We start from the raw sequence: 20477 nt of genomic DNA on the forward strand, positions 1-20477 counted from the left end.
CATATGAGCATATACTTATAGTCTATCTTGAAGGTGCTTTTATCTCTACACACACACACACACACACCCCAAAATCAAATGCATGTAATGGACACAGCATTTAGAAAATATATCTCAGTACAGATAGCAAATTAGCAAATGAATAAAGTATTGTTATTAATACAGGAACTTTAGGTTTTTCAAATTGAAATGGTTAGTGTTTATATTTAATTGGTATTAAGTCACAAATTGTAAATAAAAATATTCAGTAACCAATGACATCTAACCATCTGTTCAGACTAGTTTTTCAAGATAAATATTAAAGAGCATTTGCTAAATGAAAATACCTATCAGATTGTTAGCATGTTCTGCATAACCTCTAGTACTTTAACAACCAATGTTGACCCAGGAAAACATCTCTTACTCAGGCTGACCGATTTCTCTTGGTGTTCAGAGTCTTAGTTTTTGTCTAGCACCATTTGAAATCGGTTATGATGTAGGGGGAAAAGCAACTGCGGTGGAAGTGCTGGATATACTTTAAGATGATTTTGGCTTAAAAAAGGATTGAAGTGAGATACCATATACCATGATAGAAATAATGCCTTTTCTGTTGCTTGTATGTACAGAAACCTGTTCTCCATTGTGAATTTCACACTGACTAATACTTCTATAAAAATGATAACTTAGGTTTCTTTAATGTTACGCAGTCCTGTTGCACATAGATGGTAGTAATTTGTTTTTGTTGTGGAAAATTTAATATTTTTAGAAGTAAGCTGCACTAAATTGATAATGTATGAACATTAATCATATACTATGGCAAATATGCTGCAAGGACAGACTTCTAGGCAAAGCTCATAGAAGTGCCCCAAACAGCTCCATAGAAGCAGCAAAGTGAGCTTTCACATTCCAGCTTTCACATTTCTTCAGGAAGCTTTTAAGCTCAGTTAAGAATAAGGTAAAAGAAAATTGGAGATATTTATCTGGAGGCTGCTACTGCCACCATCTGGGGAAGGCGAGAGGGAGACTGAACAAGCAGTTAAAAGTTCCTAAACTTTGATTTTTAATTTTTTTTTTTACAAAGAACTCTGCAAATTCTGTAAATAGCAGAATTATCAGGTAGTAAGGTTACTAAATATGGTATTTGGGAGTAAGAGAGAAGATAGTCTGGCTGAGGAGCATCTTTTCCAGAATTGTCCTTTGAAAAATTTCCCTAGATCATTTTTTTATTTTATTATTTATATAACCACCCCTCTGAGCAAACAACTCAGATCTCTCAAGCATTGTCATGATTTTACATTCTAATCACTATATTCTCTACCTTGGAAAGAGTGAGACACTGTTTAGGCTACCAGATTTGGCTGTATAAGGTTCCTGAGACAATTTTACTTAGGATAAGAGAGACAAAGTAGTAGTTGTGTGAAAAGAAGAAAAGAAATGGAGGAAGGCTGAATGGATAATAAACATACAGAAAAATAATTGTGTTTTCTGTTCTATTTCTGTGTCATTCAATAATTGTTCATTAGGGATTAATAACAAACTAGCATATATCTAGAGAGACAGACAGATAGACAGAAGATGCCCATATATTTCCACTATACATCTTCAGCTAATAGCAGACAAACATTTTATTTATTTAAATTTTAATATTTATTTTTATCACTATTGTAATTATTTTATACATGTTATTGATACATTTGTTAAAATTGCTTTAAATTGTAATACATACAAACTGATGTATGTTTAAAATATCTGGCTGTTTCTATTGCAGAACTGTTCTAAAAAATATTTGTTCAACAGTGTAAAGAAAAAAATTATACAAAATGTTAAAAAATAATTTATATTTGATATGAAAGTGTAATATAATACCAACAGTAGATGGCATTGTTGTCTGATTTTTGTACAGTAGTTTATTTCTGTATTTTGCCACCAGTGAATACACATTGATGTGTGATTGGAATTTCTCTCTAGAAAAATGAATTTGAACTGAGTTCAAGATGTTTCCTCAAGCACTTGTTGGAATTCCAAAAGCTCTGGAGTTCATTCTTAACTGATGCTACTCCCTCCTCCCCCTTCCGTTTTTAATAACCCCTGACAGCCATCATCGCAATGGCTAGATCAATGTCCTTTGGGACTTCATAGTTCAGTACTGTCATTTTAACTGAGCAGTTTCGAGTTTCAGTTTCAGCTATATTCAGCTTGAATGATAACAATTGTTATCTAGGAGCATAGGGTCCAGAGATGATCTCCTTGGAAATGGATGCACCACAACTTCCTTCAATGTTGCTAGCAGATGTCCCTCATGAAGGCACTAAAAATCTGAGGAATCCAGGTGGCCACTTCTCCATACACTCCTTGCAATAACTAGGATTGGCATGGGACCAAACCACATGCAGCAAAAGCAGTCTAGACAGTACCTTTTTCACTTCCTTGGTGTTTACAAACCTGAAAGAATCCCAAATAATATGGCAAACAGTACCCTTATCACTACCACGAGAGGCATCAAAACATTGGCAAATCCAGGTGAGTTTGTCAGTGAAGTGCTGTGCAAAACTAGAACCTATCAAATAGTATGTAACTGGAAGGGAAGGGAAATGGAGAGGGTGGGAGGAAGATTTCTGATTTCAAGGAGAAATTGATACGAAGTCAGAAATCATCACTCCCGCTGATTTTTTTGCTCACCCATGCTAATTCTGTCTCCCTTTTTAGGTAAGGAAATATCTCTGGAACGTTGACCTAATGGGTCATGGGTTGTCCAGTGTTAAACTAAAAAGAGGGTGGGCATTGATGGAGCACTGCTGATGGGAATGGCAAAACCTCATAAAATCACTTTCTCTCAGTGTACATGTTACATATTGATATTTGATGTCAGGGTATGAAGAATTAACAGCTGTAAGCTGATGAGAGGTTGTAAGCGGAGGCAACGGGAAGTTGATGCAATGGAATGGAACATTGGCTTACCTGAATGTCCATTTTATGATCGTTGCGACGACATTCCTCACTTCTGGGACCTTCACTCATTCGATTTGTCTTACTGAGTGCTTGTCAAATATTTATCTCCCTCTGCAGTATGGTTCCGCCCCCTCCTGCGCATGCTCAGTCTTTTCACGAAGTCTACCTCCATCAGATCTGAAGAATACACTCAGCGGAACTGTAACTGCAGAGGTGAAAAAGAAGATACGACCCCACGACCACCAGCCAATACCCAAGGGTGGGACGGAATGTCGTCGCAACGATCATAAAATGGACATTCAGGTAAGCCAATGTTCCATTTTCATGCATCGTTGCGCCGACATTCCTCACTTCTGGGATATGCCCAAGCTTAATAAATTAGGGTGGGAATTACTCCTTGTCATTGTCCTGGCTTCGTGGGGAGATTATTGATTGTAAAACTCTTCTCCCGAACGCCGCATCAGCTGACACAAAAGAATCTAATCTGTAATGTTTAACAAAGGATGAAATAGATGACCATGTAGCTGCCTTACATATTTCATCTACAGATGCCTGTGTAGCCCAGGCAGCAGAAGTTGCAGCACTGCGTGTTGAATGTGGTAACACTCTTCCAGGTAAACTTTCCCTTTGTGAACTATATGCCACTGATATACATGCTTTAATCCAGCGCCCCACTGTATTAGAAGACACTTTCTTACCCATTGTAGAAGGTAAGTATGATACAAATAGTGCTTCAGTTTGTCTAAATGATTCAGTTCTTTTTATATAACGTCTTAATGATCTACGTACATCTAGTGTGTGCCACATTTTTTCCCTAGGATGTTTAGGATCTGGACAAAAGTTTGGTAAAATTACTTCTTGAGCTCTATGGAAATATGAGTTAATTTTTGATATAAAGGATGGATCTAATCTAAGTACTACTCTGTCTGTATAAAATATACATAAATCTTTTCTAATTGAAAGAGCAGCTATTTCTGATATTCTGCGTGCAGATGTTACTGCTATTAGAAAAGCTAATTTCAAAGTTAGATATCTCATACTTATAGATGCCAGTGGTTCAAATGGTTTTTTTTTTAATGCTTGTAGTACTAAATTCATATCCCATGAAGGATATCTGTGAACAATAGGAGGTCTTAAATTCATAGCTCCCCTTAGGAAGGATTTAACTCTCATATCTTGTGAAAGAGACTTCTTACTTGGTCCATCTATGACTGTAGCCAATGCTGCTACTTGTCTCTTCAATGTTGAAGGAGCCAGACCCTTGTCTAAACCAGATTGAAGAAATAATAGTACCTCAAGTACTGTTGCCGATGTAGGATCTACGTGACTTGTACTACACCATTCTACAAATGCCTTCCAAGACGCATTGTAAATACGCGTAGTAGATGGTCTTCTGGCTGCTTGAATAGTTGCAATTACTTCTGAAGGAATATGATCTTTTGTTAATCTGGACCTTTCAAGCGCCAGACGGTCAATTGTAACGAGTCTGGCTTTGGATATCTTATTTCTCCTTGGAGTAGAACTATCTGATTTGGAGGAATTCTCCAAGGAGTTTCTATTGAAAGATCTAATAGGTCTGCAAACCATGGTCTGCGAGGCCAATAAGGTGCTATCAATATCATGTCTGCTGTTTCCTTCCTCAATTTGTGAATTACACTCTGAATTATTGGAACTGGAGAGAATGCATACAGAAGCCCTTGCGGCCAAGGAGATCTTAGCGCATCTTGGCCTTCTGCTCCTCGAGTTGGAAATCGAGAAAAAAATCTTACTAACTGGGCGTTTTGAGTTGTAGCAAATAGGTCCACTATTGGTTGACCGAACCTGAGAGATATCTGTTTGAACAGCTTGGGATCTAACATCCACTCTGATTGGTCTATTTTGCCCCGGCTTAGCCAGTCTGCTTGTACATTTATTTCTCCTGATATATGCTCTGCTTTTATCGATAAGACATGTTTCTCCGCCCAAGACATAAGACGATCTGTTTCTTCCATTAGAATTTTTGATTTTGTGCCTCCCTGACGATTCAAATGTGCCTTTGTTGTCATATTGTCTGTTAAAATCAGGACATGCTTGTTGGTCACATGATGTTGAAAATGAATTAACGCCAGGCGCACTGCTCGTAATTCCAACCAGTTGATTGGTTGGTTTTTCTCCGACGTAGACCAAATCCCTTGCGCTATCAATGAATTGAGATGTGCACCCCATCCATAAAGACTTGCATCCGTCGTTAATGTTACTCGTTCTGATTGTAGAAACAGAGAACCTTTCTGAATTGCCTCTGTTATCCACCAACGTAGAGATATTTTTACTCGTGTTGGTACCACCACTTTGTGAAGAGAATCCGCTCGTCTTTGCCTTTGAAAAGGTAACAGAAACCACTGAAGATGGCGGGTGTGGTAACGAGCCCATGGCACTATTGTAATTGCTGATATTAGCTTGCCTAGAAGTTGAGACAGTGTTAATAGTGCAGTTTTCTTCTGCGATATTACTTGCAAAGCTAGACTCTTGATGCTGTTTTGTCTGTCTGGAGACAGGTAAACTAATCCCAATTCTGAATCTATGATTGCATCTAGGTGCAATAATCGAGTTGTTGGTGATAAGTGACTTTTGTCCACATTGATTGTAAAACCGTGGTTTTGTAGAGATTGGATGACTAATTCTCTGTCTCGACATGCCTGATCTTTTGATGTTGACAAAATCAAAATGTCGTCCAGATAACATACTAGACGTATTGGAATTGACCTGAGATTGGCCGCCACTGCCGCTAACAACTTCGTAAATATTTTTGGTGCAGAAGAAAGGCCAAAAGGCATTGCCTTGTACTGAAAGTGTCTGTCCGCATATGCAAACCTGACGTATTGTCTGTGCCTTGGGTGGATGGGCACATGTAAATATGCTTCTTTGAGGTCTATAGATTGCATGAGATCTCATTGTCTTACACATTGTAGAATCGACTTTAGTGAATGCATCTTGAATCTTCTGTGTAAAACATTCACATTTAGCTGCCTCAAATTCAGAATTCCCCTCCAACCCCCTGAGTTTTTTGGCACCAGAAAAAAGATCGAATAAAAACCGGTTTGAATTTGGTCTTTTGGAACCTCCTCGATCGCCTTGATTTGTTTCAGGTGCTTGATCTCGAGATTCATCAGATTTTGTTGTAAGGGTTGAGTTGACCAAGGACATTGGATGAATCTGGTCGGCGGGTTTGAGGTGAATTCCAAGGTGAGGCCGCTGGTTACAGTACGTAAGATCCATGCATCCGTTGTTGATTCCTCCCATTGGTGATAGAATAGTTGAAGTTTGCCCCCAATGGGAGGGGAAGAATTCGAGTCACTTGCCTCCTAGAGATTGACGTGACATCGCTCCTCGAAAAGGTCTTCTGAAAGATGATTGGTGGCTGCCTCTTCCTCAAAAGGAATTTCTATTACTCGAGTATGAGGAATAGTAGGGTTGAAAATTACCACGTTGTGTGTAGGTATTTGAATTTCCTTGATCATATCGAAAAAACTGTCGTTGAAAAGGAGAATATCTGCGTTCTGGTCTTCTATACAAAGAGGGTAAATTTTTCTTTTTATCCCTGCCTTCTACCAGAACCTGTTGCAAGGACTCTCCGAATACAGAATGGCCTTTATAAGGGGCTGATGTGAGCCTCCATTTTGACCTTGAGTCAGCTTTCCAGTGACGTAACCAAAGAATTCTTCTTGATGTTACAGAAGATGCTAATGCCCTGGAAGCGAATTTCGCAGCATCTAATGAAGCATCTGCAGAGTATTCTGCTGCTGCAATAATTTTTGATACGTCTTGTTGAATCCTAGATTGTTCAGGTGGTAATCTATCTCTTAATTGTCTTAGCCAAATAAGAGAGGCCCGGTTAAAAAATGATGCTGAAATTGCAGCTCTAATTGCCCATGCCGCGGCTTGATGAGTTTTGCGACATGTCATTTCAGCTCTTTTGTCTTCAACTTTAAGACCTTCTCCAACTTCACTGACTAACACAGAAGATGACGTAAGTGTTGCCACCGGTTCATCTACTAATGGCAATTGTAATAATTCATCCAAGTCTGGTGGAGAGCAATATAATTTTTTATCAAAGCTATTGGGCCCAGAAGTTGAACTGGGATGATCCCAAGATTTTTTAATAACTTGTGAAAATAGATCTGGGCACGGAACAAAGTCCAAATCAGACTTGGGTACTCTAAACAAATTTTCATTTGGATTCAATTGAGTTCTAGGATCAGATGACTTATCTAAATTTAGTCCCATATTAGTAGCTACTTTTGCTTTATATAGCAGTGACTTAAATAAAGCTGGTTTGAAAAGACCTTGAAATGCTGGTTTTTCTGGGGTCATGTCTTCCTCATCCTCTGATAAATCAAAATCTTCTAACTCTGTGTCATCCCCACAGCTAAAATATTGCTGTTTAGGAATTGATTGAGAATGACATTGATTACTGGTAACTGCACCAGTATAACAAGGATAGCTGGTTTGTTGCAAACCTGCTTGGAATATTTTAGAAATGGCATGTGTAACCATTGTTTGGAAATCCATTTCCTGACCACTGCTTTGAATATCTTCCCCCCTAAGACCAGCAGCAGTTGGGGTGAAAGTGGCTTCAGGAGGACCTTGATTTAGAGGATTAACACCTGAAGAAATAGGCCCTTGAGGTGCAATGCCCCTAGGAAAATCTATCATAAATTGACCTTGTGGTTCTCTAAACATGGAATCTTGTGACTGAATTTCTTCAGTTTCCTCATTGACCTGATGATTATCATCAATATGTTGTTGATTAAGAGACATTTCAGAATGATATATGTTAGAAGCTGATTGTGCAGCACACTTGGCTTTGACAATTAATTGGATAAACTTCCCTTAGATGAACTTCTGTCAGTTGATGTAACCAAATGATGAAAGAAGTTTTGACAGTTGAAAATGGCGCCGCTGTCCGTTGCTCGCCTCAGCAACTGTCAGTTTAACGAAGATTCCTCGAGCCAAACGTTTCCGAACTGATTTGTTTGCTTTATATTAATAGTATAACACTCAAGTGTATAACATAAGAAAAAACCTTTGAACTTTGAAATACTAAGTATGCCTGGCGCAGGCAGGGACTTTAAATAGTGTTTCAATTTTTCTTAAAATTAAATAGATTCTTTCATTAAGAGTCTGAATCCAACATCAGAAACTCCTTCGCCGCTAACAAATAACGAAACTTCAAAGGTGTTGGCAATTATTCAGCAGCTCTAACACCGCGGCTCAAATAAACAAGGCAGCTTCCAAGCATTACATTGTAACTCAAATAAAATGTAACTTCCACAGGAGCCTGAAAGTTACTTTAGTAACTTACTCGCCGCTGAAAAACAAGAGAGGGCTGCAAGGGTGTTGGCGGTTATTCACCAGCTCTAACACGGCGGCGAAAATAAGCAAACAGCGTCCGAACCTCAGCAGATCGCTGCTGATTGATCGGCAAGGCGGCTAGCAGCCCCTTAGCGCCGCAATTTAAACCAAGAAAAGATTCACTTCAGTATAGATGGCTAAATTAAGCAAACAGCGTCCGAACCTCAGCTGATCGCTGCTGATTGATCGACAAGGCGGCTAGCAGCCCCTTAACGCCACAATTTAAATAGCGATTTTTTTAAAGCAATTGTAATGCTGTCAAGACAGATGCCATTAACGCAGCCCTCTAATAAATTATAATAATGAATTTAGGCAGATTCTCTGTACAACAAAAAGCACTCTAGACCTGTTAACTCAACTGAGTAAAAAGACTGAGCATGCGCAGAAGGAGGGGGCGGAACCATACTGCAGAGGGAGATAAATATTTGACAAGCACTCAGTAAGACAAATCGAATGAGTGAAGGTCCCAGAAGTGAGGAATGAGGCGCAACGATGCATGAAAATGAGGCAGCAGAGTTACTCCCACTTTAAGAGAAGCTGGGTAAGAAGCTGCCTATATAAGGGAAGCCATTAGAGGGTGTTGCCTTCTCCTCATGCCTTCTCATGTTCTCTCGTCATGTATCTCATTGCTCTCCGTGTATCAGTAGCTGTATGATAAAGGTATTTAACCACATATAAGTCTGTAAATATTTAGCTGTAAATAAAACAACTGTTATTTATCTAAAGGCTCTGTGTGCTATGTGCTGTGTCTTGCTCCTGGGTTTATCTCATAATACTAGTTACGCTGCCTAAACGCTGACATTTGATATCTCAAATTGTGACTGCCATTCCTTATGAGCATTCTCAACCGATATCCTTTATTTCAGTAGCAAATAACTAGAATCTATTGTGTCAGTCAAACTTCATTCATTTTCCCCCATAAAATATTTAAATCTTTGGGCATTATATTGGAAAATCACACACTCTTTTATTTCTGCATTTTCAGCTAAATGTGGATTCATATTTGGCTGAAGTCAAGTCAGTACCAATTACTAAAAATATTTATGTATCAAAAAGAATTGGATACAAAATTTCATTGAAGATTATTATTGCTGAGGCATGTATAAGAAAAAGTTACCAAATTCCCAATCATAATTACGAGAAGTGTCTTGAGGGCTGAAACAAAGATTTGAAAAAATCAAATAGGGATTAGCTGGTCTTCCATATGAATTAAGATACAAATTCCTAGGAGCTTCTACTGAAAGGCTCATAGGAAGGGCTGGAAGCATTTTAACTACTTATTCAATTCTTATTCAAAATGAATATAAATATATAAAGTACTCACTATTCTTCTTGTAAAAACAATCCACAACACTCCACCAAATATGAGGAAAAGCAACAGGATACAAGCCAGAGAACCTATTAAAGCCAAATAAGTATCTTTTTCTTTATTTAGTTATAATTTTCTCTAAAAGCAACGATTAAAGTACAAACAGAAAACTCCAAATAAATGGAATAATATACTAGGAGGAAAAAAAAACAATAACAGTATTTAACATTAAAATGCTATGAAAATGTACCGATCATAAGGTGTGTTATGTAATGCACTCTGTAGAATTCATTATATAGAATCCAGAATAAAACTATTTAAGACCACAATGAAAAGTTCATAATTGCTCCTGGCATATTTTAAATATTCCTGCCCAAAACAGCCAGAACAATTAACATCTTTCTAGAGTGCTTAGAACCAGTATCATACAAATTATACAAAAAGTATCAAATACATATTTTTGAGGAGATAAGTAACAAGAAGAAGGGACAGGGAAACAAAACTCTTCTTTAATTTTGGGGGATCTGTGTATTACACATTTCTCACCTTTGAAAATTTTAAAGCCTTTATGCTTCTCTGAGGAATAGAGGTATCATAATGGCTTTACTTTACTTTAAATAAATTACTTTAAATACAAAGAAATACAAGGAAACTCCTTTGACAGGGTACAGGAATTAAATAAAATCTTCAGTATTTCAGCAATATTTCTGCATCCTGCCATAGGAGTTCAGTTCCCTTTGGGAAGCAGCTCTTTCAGCCAGCCCTCAGAGGTGAAGGAATCCTCTCAGCAGCTTGCAATCTTATCTGTTGGTTTCTCTATTGACTTTCTGAAGAAGCTGGCAGGAAAGGTTGCAAATAGTTAATCACATGATCATGGGGAGCTTGGCAACTGGTTGTAAATGCAACAATTTTTCAAGCAATCAGATTATAATAGAGGTGGTGTGCAACATTTTGTGATGGCTGAAAGTGTTTTACTGGCCATAAAGCACCCCTTCCAAGGCCCTTATAATTCCAAACCATCATTAAATGTACAGTTTTAAGTTAACAACTACCTATACTTTATAAACTTTTATTTATTATATTTAAGTTCTAATCTTATACTACCAGCACAATTAAAATCATGATGTACTTTCAGCATAGAATGATGGCTCTACCACTTTTGCTAAGTTTCTTAAACAAAATACAGCCTGTTACACAACTAAGGACCAAAAGAATGAAAGAAGAAAAAAAAAGTTAAATCTACCTGATAGTTATTGCTGATTATGAGCTCTTTCACTATAGCGATGATGTTGGATACTCTTGCTAAACATACTGCAGAATATGTCATAGCTCATGCAACTTTCAGTTTTCTCATGTTGGAACAGTCTACTCATGCCCTGGGCAGCCAAGCAACTATTACAGTTGCTGTGTCTGCACTTCCTCCTTTTTCATTCTTCTCTTATTTTTTCTTGTTCACCTGTTAAGGAAAAAAAAAATGTCAGTCAGTAAGATATCAGTAAGAGAAGGCAATTAAAACTTGTATTTACATTCATTGGAGAAGGGGTTACAAGAGAAAAAGCTGAAACAATGGGGAATACACATCAGAGGAATGCCTAGCATGATATGTGGTATATCATCCCCCCCCCCCCCCCAGAGATGCGTTTGGCTCCAACCCTGACACACAGGTTATACTGAGCATTAGATATGATTTTGATTATGAATTTTGTGAACTTTTTATGATGGAGTCTAAGATGCTTTTGTATCATTTTTATTTATTTAAACTGTTTAAAACAGTTGTCTTACTTGCTTTAATTGTTTGTAAGCCATTGAAACAATTGATAACAGAGACCAGTCAGCAATAAAGACAACCAAGGGAAAGGAAATTGGTTGGGTTTGGAATTAGGACCATAAAAAAGTTAAAACAGATCTGAAGCTAGGGCAGAAGATTGTAAATTATACAAAAATAAAGGATATCAGAGAACTAACCTATAAGAAGAATAAAATATGTCAGAATAAAGGTTAATATGGAAAACAGAATAGTATTTAGAAAATTATGAACACCCAGAAGAAATAGTAGACACAAAATAAACTACCAACTATATATTAGAGAGTGATAGCTATTTTTTTTTAATTTTTTTAATTTTTTTGCAATTTATAACAAGTTTTCAAATAAGAATTAATGTTTGTGAACCTTGCTTCAATCTGTACCATCCCTACTACTACCACTACTTCCATGTTGGAAGCACCTAGGCGTTTTTGTGGTGAAAGCTGGTGACATCACCGTTGTTCAGGAGATGCCCAATTGGAGGCTTTTTTCTTGTAACTATTAATGAGCCCACCGAACTGATACCTATTTATCTACTCACATTTGCAAGCTTTCAAACTGCTAGGCGGGCAGGAGCTGGAGCGAATGATGGGAGCTCTCCCTGACATTCAGCAGAACTCGAGCTTCAAATGTGGGCTTGCAAATTAACTCTGCATCCTAATCACATGAGCCTCTGCGTTCCTACTACCATCCCTGAATTCATGATACATAAATATATATGTAGCTTTTTTTCTTTAACAAAAATACACATCAATGCAAAAAAAAAGATTTAGAAACAATTTCTGAAGATACACATACAGACTGATACAAGCACAAAATAGCATAATCTGCCTACTACTTAGCTTTCTTTTTTTCCCACCATCGAACTATAATATATATGCATATCATACATGAATGGCATTTACACTGATACTGCATTTTTTTCTATCTAAAAATATTGTAGTGCCTATATAAAGCAAAAGAAAAACAAAAATCAGGAAATAAGACAAGTTCTACCTTTCTTCTATATATTTCTGGTGTAACATTTTGACTGCCAGAATCCACACAGGTAATGTACTACCTAAAAAGAAAAAAAAATACTATTACAGTGTCCTAGTAAAATTACAGTGTCCTAGTAAAAATAACTAAAACAAAGAAAATCAATATGTGATTCAAAATGTGGTTACTTGGTCCTTTAATTAAATCCTTACAGCTGGAATATTATGTGGAAACTACTCCAGCCCTAATACCTATTAACTGCAGAAATTAACTATGCTGTGCACAATTAAATCACTTGAATAATCAGTATGAAACTTAATTCATAACTTTACAACCTTCATTCTTTATATATTAATGCTCAGAGTACTGGAAACAAACCAAATTATTATTTCAAGAATGCAGATTTGATTGAAAATATATATCTGAAACGTTGGATCAGTCTCATTAATAAAATACAGCAATTGACGGATACAGAAGCATGTTGCATTGGAGTAATTCTTCAAGTTTTGATTTTGGGTTGCAGTAATGGGATGTCTCATTACTTTGCCACATAGCTTTTCTGATGCATGAGTTTTGAAGAAATTCATATCAGAGACCAGAAACAAGCTACTTCAACTATTTGGAATAACTTTGGCACACAAATAAAAACTTTCCTTGAAAAGCATATTAGGTAAACCCAAAGACCCATTACTAATGGAAGAATACAGGACTGTAGGGAAAAGATCACTACATTGAGTGGCAGAAAGTTAATAAAACATATTCACAAATACCAACTAGTGATTAAAAAAATACAATATGACTTCATTAATCTTCTTCCACTCAAACATGTTTAACCAATTGGGAAACATGGAAATCTTGGAACAAGCCAGATTGAAAATTTCAAAAGAATTCTTAGAAGCAGTGACCAGCAGACATAAAGACCTAAAACTGGACATTACAAAGATCCAAAGTTAACACTTTCACAAAAAACATTTTCTCAAACACCTAGGTAAAATAGAACCATAAATCTAGTGTCCTAATTGTTAAACTCTCAGGCAGTCTTTGGGAATTATCATATTGCATGTTGCAAATATAACAAGTAAGCAAGCAAATTGATACATGCTAATAATTGATAATCATCTATAGTGAAACAATCATGGGGAAAGAACACCTTCCTAATGAACCATCTCATCATATCAACTCCACCAATCTCAAAAGATGCAATCAGAATGCAGATAAGACAAAAGCACCATTTTATCAATCAAATTATCTACCAGCATCAAGGATCGATCACTTGCAAAAAATACCATCCACCCATGTACCATCCAAGCCACTCAAGCATGTGCAGGGCTGGTATACAAGAGGATATGTAACTCCTTCATCAAAAACAATTTCTTCAGAATTCCTACTGCAATATTACCTGACAAAGTAATGAAATTTCTGTATCCAAAACCCAATCACAGAGAACTCCCACACCATGAAGGCGAACCCCAAGCTATACATGTTTATTACCATCTCATGAATTGAAACTATAGAGACAAAATTGTGTTCTGTGTTATCCATATCTGCACAGAAGATCAAGAGAGGAATCTGAGTTGAGATATCTGGGTTAAAATGAATTGAACTAGTTCCACCCAATAAAGCAGTAGATCATGTTTCCCAAAAGCAAATTACAAATTTTTCAAAACATCATTGAACAGTGCTAATATTTCCATTTTCATCTTCAAAGTTACATACCAAATATAACTAGTTTGAGGAAGATACCTAAAAAGAAAAAGAAAAATTATTCTGGTAAGTGAATTTCTTACAAAATGAGCATGCAGATTATTTATGGAAAAATTGATTATTCAGGCTTGAAAACTCAGCAGAAATTATTAGCTGAAATTCTACACTCTGAGGAGGTTCATATAAAGTATTTTAATTTTTTTTAAAAAAATGAGTTTTTAACCTAAAAACATTGTACAATCAATAAATCACAGAGTTTTAAAAGAATATAAATTGATCTACTCATTCTGAAATAAATTTTTGATCAAAATTTCTTTTAAAAATACAAAAAAATAATATTGGTTATTTTAAAACAATTTTAATAAACACAAATAAAAAAATAAATAAGAATAGTCATTTATTTGTGGATTTATTCTTTATTATATCCTAAAGTACAATGCTGCCAGACACAAATAGATGACACATAGAGAAACACAGATAGCTCTTGAATATATTCTCATTTCAGGAAAATCCTAGTTAAACTGCCTCCAAATAGTCCTCTTTTATTAAAGTTATCTCTTTTCCTAATATATAGTGACCAGCTGAGATTAAGAACTGGCAGGATGAGGAATTTCCTGGGTGGCTAATCAAGTTCCATCTGAGGAGATGCAGATTTAAATAAGCTCACTGCTTGCTCACTCTTAGCACTGCTTGCATGTGAAATTGTAATTCTGTGCTTCTCTGTTGCTCCCAAATAGTATATCTGAAACTTGAATGGTTCTACGAGTTACTCACACTTCTGCTCCTCAAAAAAAAATGGATACAACCCAACTATCAATACTGATTGCTCTGTTTTGTGAGCCAGTTTCTTCTTCAAGCTCACTCTTTTAGCTTGACTTCACTTTTCCCTGGGCTATCCCCCATTTAATAAATTCTGTCTACAATTATATGGATGCTCACACTGTCAGGCAGATATTTAGACCAGATTAGGACTTTTGTCCTGCCGAGTCCTTCCTAAAGTCTTGGGATAGGCCACTGGTGATCTTAGATGCTGTTAAAGGTATTGCTGCATGATATAACTGTTCCAAATACTGCCTTTTCCAATTGACTGATAGTGATTATTATTCCTATTACTGTTGGTATTATTATCCCACCTTCTTTTAATATAAATAGATCAACTGACTATTTGGCTGTAGCAAAATAACTATAAAATTACACAAACTGACTACAAGCAGGGTCATGACTTAGTTGCCAAAATTACTTATTAGAAACTTTGCCAGAAGTCTGAATCTGAATGGAGTAAGAACTACTGGGATCATCAAATCAAGAAAGTTTGGGGAAATAAATAGGCTAAGATCTTATGAGACAAACCAAACAGACAGGCATCTTATTCATAACATGCCTGATATAACAGTAACTGAAAGTAAGAAAGTCTGGTTCATTAATGTTGCTATATCAGATGATGCTAGGATTGAGCAAAATCAATTGGGGAAAAAATGCAAAATACTGGGACTTGCAGATCATATTTGAATGCTTATGGAATAAGAAATCAGCTTTTATACCAATCATTGGACCCCTTAGAGTAATACCTTTAAAAAGCTCCCTCAACATTTGAAAATTTTGAATTTATTAGACCTAAATATCATAATTTTACTAAAAAAAAAACATTCTCCTAGGAACTGTGTGTATTCCTGGTTGCTAATTTAATAATTCTTAGGTCCTTGGTTAGGACTTGAGTTTTTAAGGTTCCAACAGTCTTAGAAATGAATCTAATTGTAGATTACCCATAATAGGTGAGGAGTTACCTTGACCCCACCCCCAGTGAAGCACTACCTTGATGTGGTTGTCGGGCTTGTGTATTCTGAAGAGAATGAAAGCTATGCCAGAGGTTCAACCATATTAGACAGGTCTCATCAGAGTTAGAGAGAGTGCCTCTCCCATAAAAAATACAGTGAGATGTATGTAAATTACAGAAATCCGTATCAGCTCAATGGTCACTGGAAAAACAAGGACTATGCTAAGTGTTGGAGTTCCTGGACATCTGGTGAAAAATAGGCTATAGGCAGTGATGGGTTGCCCCCGGTTCGCACCAGTTCTATAGAACTGTTAGTAAAACCGGCAGGAGGCTCCACCCACCGACCTCGACGTCATCAAAATGCTTCTGCACATGCGCAGAAGAGTTTGCGCGCGGCCCCGTTGCAAACCAGTAGTAAAGGTAAGTAGAACCCACCCCTGGCTATAGGGCTCAAGATTTTTGGCTGAACAACTAGGGCCAGCAGCTACAGTTGGAAAGAAAGGAATTTACCCATCACAAATATACAATGATTGAAAACAAAGAAATAATTATCTGTTATTGCAGATCAAGTCCAACAATAGGTTATTTGAAATGAATGCATCATTTTTGGAAAAAACAGAATCAGAATCAGAAATAACAGAACAGAGGCTATCAGATCAATGTTGATTTATAGTATTTAAGTATTCACACAGGCTGAATTGGAAGAATTGCAAAGGTTTACCCAGGGCAAAGAGATCAAAGCTTTCCCAGACCAGTAAAGTCCCTGACCAGATGCAAACTATGATGAGTTGACAGTAGAGGAAGCCAGCATAGCTACAGAATTGTTTTCATTTGGAAACCAGACACCGTCTCCTGCCTCAGATAGAACAAATCCCTCTAACTCTGGGGTGTCAAACTCACGGCCTTGTCACATGATGTATCGGGGCTTGTTTTTCCTTTGCTAAACCAGGCATGGGCATGGGCATGGCCAGCATGTGACGCATCTGGCCTGCGGGACGGAAATTTGACAGCCCTGCTCTAACTAAAGAAGTAGAAGAATTGAAACAAAGAATAACTGAGCATCTAAAACAGCACAAAACAACAGAATAAGGTTGCCTACATTGAAGCTTTTTACAAAGAAATAGCTAGCACAAGCATCTCTGTTGTTAGCCGCCCAGAGTCCCTCGGGAGTTGGGCGGCATAAAAATGCGAATAATAATAATAATAGGCTGTGAATCTCACTAAAGATTAACCAATAATACTAATAATAAGTCAAATAGTGTATTATCAAATTTAAGCACTAGCTCACTCGGGTGAGATGCTCCCAGTTCGGACCAGATCACCCGATCCAGTAGCGATGGTGGCGGGTGGTTCAGAGAACTGATAGCAAAAATCCCTGCCCCTCCCCATGCCCAGCTGAGCCGCGCAATCATCAGAGGCTTTTTTTTTTTTTACTTTTAAAAGCATTTTTTCTACAACCTCTTCAGCCGAAAAAATGCTTTTAAAAGTTAAAAAAAAAGGTTCTGATGATCGCGCAGCTCAGCTGGGATCATCAGAGCCTTTTAAAAGCATTTTTTTCTGCAACCTCTTCGGCCGAAGAGGCTGTAGGAAAAAAAATGTCTTTAAAAGCCTCTGGCGATCCCAGCTGAGTTGCCTGATCTCCAGAGGTTTCTAAAAGCATTTTTTTCTGCAACCTCTTAAGGTTGTAGAAAAAATGCTTTTAAAAGTAAAAATAAAAAAAGTTGGCCACACCCACCCAGTCACATTAACCCCCACCACCAAGCCACACCCACAGAACTGGTAGTAACAAATTTTACATTTCACCACTGAGCTCACTACAAATAACAATCCAACTAACATACAGCAAAAACTGCAGTTACCATTGAATATCTGGGGTGCAAAGTCAACAAAAAAGGCAAACGGTGCCCCACCAAAATGTAAGATCAGGCTGGAAAGTAAGGTTAGCAAACTGAGTTAAGATTCAAGTAAACTAGGACAAATGAATGAAAAGAAACTTAACAAAAAAGAAGACCAAAGAATACCTAGTCAAGAAATACCACTTAGAAACAAGGAAGATCAAGGAAGCACTGGAAATAATAAAAGCAAATAACAGTTATAATCAAAAAGATTAGCAGATACAAAGCTTAAATTGAAAATTATAGACAGAATCTCCAATTTCAATCCAAACAGAAGCATTTCTATTAATCTATCAATGGAAAGACTGCAGTGAATCAATCAGCACCTGACAAGGAAGAAACGGGGCAGTTTTGGGTGAAGATATAAGAAATATAACAAAAATGCAGCTTGGTTAAAGGAGGTGGATAAGAAAAAAAAGATAAAATGAAAACTTGTAATAACAGCAGCAATGGTGCAGAAAAGGGCAAGGAAGATCACGAATTGGTTAGCATCAGTTGAAGATAAATTTCATGGATTTTTGTTGAAACATCTGACCAGTTTACATGTACTTGTTGCCAAGCTGTTTAACAACATCCTGCAAGGAGGTGATATGGAAGAGTAGCTAATATCTGGCAAAACCTATCTAATAATGAAAGATCTAGCAAAAGAGGCAGCATCAGAGCAAAGCAATACGTGCAATTTACATAGACTTCTGTAAAGCCTTTGAATTCAGTAGTGCACGACAAACTACTTCTAAAACTAAAATCTTATACTTCTGGATAGCTGCATTCCTGGTTGCTATGCGATGGTAATAGATTGACAGAAGTTAACATCAAGGGAGGAATCACAGCAAGGAGACTCACTTTCACCACTACTGTTTTTCATTGCACTGATTCCTCTGTCAACAATACTGAGAACTCGGGCCATGGCTATCAAACACCAAAATATCTGCCAGATTATCCCACCTCCTTTACTTTGATGTAGTTGTATGGAAAAACACTATCTGAATCGCTGCTCAATACTGTCCATCTATATAGCTAAGATATTGCAATGGAGTTTGGACTGGACAATGCTTATTATTAAATTGGGAAAATAATAATAACTGAAGGAATCCCCATAGAAATAACATCAAGAATCTCGATGAAAATGATCACTGTAATGAAAATGAGCATCTGAGCATCCTTCAAGTTGACAACACCATGCACACTGAAATCCGGAAAAGATTAGAATTGAATACATCAAGAGAGTGAAATATCACTTCAAGTAACAAGTAACAAGCCAACTAATGTACAGCACAGATGCAATGCAGTTAGGAGGAAATACCACAGAGTGATGGTGTTTCTTCTTCCAAACTCAATAGAGGAAATATCATCAAGGCAATTAACACCTGGGCAATTCCAGTCATCAGATACACATTTGCAATAGTGAACTGGATTCAAGCAGAACTAAAAGCCTGGATAAGAAGACTAGAAAAATAATGACAATGACAATGAATCATGCCCTTCATCCTGACAGCAATGTTGAAGACTCATTTATCATGGAAAATGGGTGTGGAGTGTTGCAAGTACATCAGAAGTTGAAGAAGAAGAAAAAAAGCATTGAAAGAATATCTGAAGGACAGTAAAGAAGATTGTCTGAAGCTAGTATACTAGGAAGGTCTAATGAGTACTGCAGAGATGAAACTGGCCTGCAACAAAGATCAAATGAAGGACAGAAACAAAGGACGGGAAGCCGAAACATTACATGACCAATACATTTTTTTAAAAATAGCATGGAAAACTGAAAATAACAATACCTGGCAATAGCTAAGATCAGGAAAGTTGAAGAAAAAGACAGAAGGCCTAATTCCGGCTTCACAAGACCAAGTCCTAAAAACAAAAGCATACAAAGCCATAATTGAAAATATTGCAACAAATAGCAAAGAAGCTGGTTAGCTGCTGCAAGAAAATTACACAGACTGACAACAACAGCACCAACAACAGCATGACAAAGTAGCAACAATGGTGCTACCTTCAAAGATCTGCAAGAAATACCATTTGCCTGTAAGCAAGAACTAGTGGGACCATAAAATAGAGAAAATCATAGACTATAAAGAAACTAACTTGTTCTGGGATTTTAGAATTCAAACAGACAGGCACCTGCTTCATAATACACAAGACTTAACAATTATCAATTAGAAAGGCAAAAAAGGTTACATAGTGGACATGGTAGTACCTGGAGATAACAGAACAGAAGATAAAGAATTGTACAAGATAACAAAATAAAATAGAAATAGAACAACTGGCAAAAGAAAGCAAAGATAGTACCAATAGTAGTAGGTGCCTTGGGTACAGTCCCAAAACAACTGGAGCACCAATTAGACACCATCAGCATAGACAAATTCATCATCAGTTAATTGCAAAAGATAGCTTTACTGGGAATAGCTTACATACTTTGGGATAACTCTTAACAGCATAACATCAATATCTGCTTATCCAAAGTTCTTGGGAAGGACTTGATAGGTGGATAAGAATGCCAAATCCAGTCTGAACATCTGACTGACTGTGCAACAAACAAATTTTCAGCACAGCAGTACTAAAATGTTATTTACACATTATAGGAGCTGGCAGAAAATATACAGGTTTAAAAAGACCTGACCAGAACTTCCAATTTTTATTTTGCCTTGCTACAACAAAGCAAAATCTGATTTCTGTTCACATAAGAAATAAAGGGAA

General features: G+C 36.9%; 1 protein-coding gene across 1 annotated transcript in view; it reads right to left on the reverse strand.

The window, feature by feature from the left end:
- Positions 1-20477, reverse strand: part of LOC117664328 (complement receptor type 1) — a 108690-nt gene that overhangs the window by 37370 nt on the left and 50843 nt on the right. Inside the window, exons 31-35 of the mRNA XM_087890668.1 lie at positions 19559-19631; positions 14127-14153; positions 12429-12492; positions 10872-11084; positions 9644-9717 (exon numbers count right to left, since the gene is read on the reverse strand). Of these exons, the coding sequence (XP_087746794.1) occupies positions 12489-12492; positions 14127-14153; positions 19559-19631 (104 nt within the window). The 3' untranslated portion in view covers positions 9644-9717; positions 10872-11084; positions 12429-12488. The remainder of the gene's footprint in view (positions 1-9643; positions 9718-10871; positions 11085-12428; positions 12493-14126; positions 14154-19558; positions 19632-20477) is intronic.

Source organism: Pantherophis guttatus, chromosome 3 (genome assembly GCF_059756535.1).
Source record: "Pantherophis guttatus breed Tessera chromosome 3, ASM5975653v1, whole genome shotgun sequence".
NCBI classification, from domain to species: domain Eukaryota; kingdom Metazoa; phylum Chordata; class Lepidosauria; order Squamata; family Colubridae; genus Pantherophis; species Pantherophis guttatus.